At 68.0% G+C, this 2690-nt stretch overlaps 1 protein-coding gene across 1 annotated transcript; it reads left to right on the top strand.

The window, feature by feature from the left end:
- Window positions 1–391: 391 nt before the first annotated feature.
- LRATD1 (LRAT domain containing 1) lies at window positions 392–2331 on the top strand (the record flags this gene model as incomplete). The annotated part of the gene is made up of 2 exons (XM_081255113.1): window positions 392–443; window positions 1414–2331. Exon 2 carries the CDS (start codon window positions 1450–1452, stop codon window positions 2329–2331), a length of 882 nt encoding a protein of 293 aa, XP_081111239.1. The 5' UTR covers window positions 392–443; window positions 1414–1449.
- Between the last annotated feature and the right edge of the window lie 359 nt (window positions 2332–2690).

Below are 2690 nucleotides of genomic sequence, written 5' to 3'. Positions count from 1 at the left end.
CCCGGCTGGCGCTCACACCTAGCTCCCGGGGGCGGCGCGCGCTCCGGTGTACGGGGGCAGGGCGGGGCGGGGCGGGGCACGCGCTGGAGACCCGCCCCTGCTCCCCTCCCCCTCCGGCGGAGATTGACGAGCCCTGGCCATCCGCCCCAACCAATGAGCGCGTCCGGGGGCGGGCCCTGGAGCCAGCGGCTTTGGCTACTTAGAGTCGTCGGCTGGGCTGTAGGAAACCAGAACGGAGTCGGGACTGCCCAGGTGGAGCAGGCGGACCGGCAGGCGCACGGGCATCGCGGCGGGGACCGCACCGCACGGATCCGCGCGGGGCAGAGCCGAGCCGCAGCCCCACGCGCCGCCCAGGACACGCTCGTCACCACCACCTCCGCAGCACCCATGGGGACCAGGAGACTTTAAAGGAGTTTGGGGTTTCGGGAGCAGGGAAATCACGGGTACGAAGAGGCAGCTTTCTTTGCCTTGGAAACGTGTTTTCTTCGTCCGATTGTTTGGACCCTGTGCCGGGTAGGAGGGAGAGGGGACTTCTGGCTGAAAGTGGGCCTCGCCACACAACCCGCACCCACACCGGCACACACACACCGCACTGGCTTCCCCCATCCTCGCCTTGCTTGCCTCTTTGTTAGGTTATTTTAGACAGAGCAGCCTCGCCCTGGCGCAGCCAGATTGGCTCTGCTGGGGAGAAGGCGAGAGAACTAAGGGGCAGAGTGCACCTGCCTGTGTGGGCAAGTGTGCCCGGGTGCGTGGGTGTACGTGCACCGGCGAGCGTGCCAGCGTGGGGTTGGAATCGTGTACGAAGGTGGGGGTCTGAGTGTGTCGTCGCGAAGGTTTGTCATTGTACGTGACATCAGCACACCGGTGTACCAGGCTGTCAGTGTCTGGACTCCAAGTGTGCAAAATTGTGCTGGTGTCAAGTGGGTGCCCGTGAACGTGTCCGATGGTCTCTGCGCGAGGCGCTGTCGGGGAGAAGCACGGACCTAGGGTAAAACTGAGAGGTGGGCTGGGGAGGGGGGCGGCTGGAAATGGGAGCGCAGCGCGCTCCAAGCTCTGGAGCCTGAGGCGCTCCTCCTTTTCCTCCAACCCACCCCTCCGTCCCTTCCTGGGTGTCCCGACTCCCACGCTGCCACACCCCGCGCTGTCCTTCCCACTGGGACCCCGCACGCCCTCCCGCGCTCCCGCCTCTTCTCTTGTGGGCGTTGGGCCGGGTTCCGGTACAAGGTCCGAGGCTGCGTGGTGGCGTCCGCTCTCGCCCGCCGGACTGCTGGCTCCCGTTCCGGTCCTGGCCCCGGGGAGGCGGTTGACTCCAGTACAGGCGCGCGGGCGGCCAGGTCCCGGGGGCACGGCTCGTCCTGGGGAGGGGCAGCGCGACTCTGATCGTGTCTCTGCGTCTCCTCTGTGCTTCCGCAGATCCCCGCTTCTGGCCCCGGCCTCGCCGCGTCATTGATGGGCAACCAACTGGACCGCATCACCCACCTTAGCTACAGCGAGCTGCCCACCGGGGACCCGTCGGGGATCGAGAAGGACGAGCTGCGGGTCGGGGTCGCCTACTTCTTCTCGGACGAGGAGGAGGACCTGGACGAACGAGGCCAGCCCGACAAGTTCGGCGTGAAGGCCTCCCCGGGACGCGCCCCCTGCCCGGAGAGCCCGAGCCGTCGCCGCCACCACCACCTGCTGCACCAGCTGGTCCTCAACGAAACTCAGTTCTCCGCCTTTCGGGGCCAGGAATGCATCTTTTCCAAAATGAGCGGCGGCCCTCAGGGCGCCGACCTGAGCGTCTACGCGGTCACGGCGCTGCCCGCGCTCTGCGAGCCCGGCGACCTGCTGGAGCTGCTGTGCCTGCAGCCCGCGCCAGAGCCGCCCGCGCCCGCCCCGCACTGGGCCGTCTACGTGGGCGGCGGGCAGATCATCCACCTGCACCAAGGCGAGATCCGCCAGGACAGCCTGTACGAGGCGGGCGCGGCCAACGTGGGCCGGGTGGTGAATAGCTGGTACCGCTACCGCCCGCTGGTGGCCGAGCTGGTGGTGCAGAACGCCTGCGGCCACCTGGGCCTCAAGAGCGAGGAGATCTGCTGGACGAACTCGGAGAGCTTCGCCGCTTGGTGCCGCTTCGGCAAGCGGGAGTTCAAGGCGGGAGGGGAGGTGCCGGCCGGCACGCAGACCCCGCAGCAGCAGTACTATCTCAAGGTGTACCTGGGTGAGAACAAGGTGCACACGGCCAGGTTTCACAGCCTGGAAGACCTCATCCGCGAGAAGCGCCGCATCGACGCCAGCGGCCGCCTGCGTGTGCTCCAGGATCTCGCCGACCTTGTGGACGACAAGGAGTAGCCTGGGGGGAGCCGCCCGCCCTCCAGCCTCCCCGCGCCCCGCTCCCTCCCCCGCACGCGGGCTCCCAGGCTGGCGATTCAGCACCCCCCGACCCCCTTGACTGGCCGCCCCCAGCGGCCAGCGCCCGGGCTGCAGCCTCGCATCTTTCTGGCAAGTGGCAGGTAGTCCCCAGGACTGAAGGGGCCGCGCCCGCCCGGCTGAGACCCCCAGTGGGGATGATGGTGTTGGGAGACCCAGCGTGCGCTTGCCCCTTGGGTTGTAAGTGGGGAGAGGAGAACGGGCCGAGGGGAGCAGGGACAAGGCCTCCCCCCAAGAGTCACTGGTCTAGTGACTAACACCCGACCTACTAGAAAGGGACC

This window comes from Mesoplodon bidens, assembly GCF_964165515.1.
Source record: "Mesoplodon bidens genome assembly, chromosome: 14".
Taxonomy (NCBI): Eukaryota; Metazoa; Chordata; class Mammalia; order Artiodactyla; family Ziphiidae; genus Mesoplodon; species Mesoplodon bidens.
Note: the sequence above shows the minus strand (reverse complement) of the source record. Positions and strands in the feature narration are given on the sequence as shown.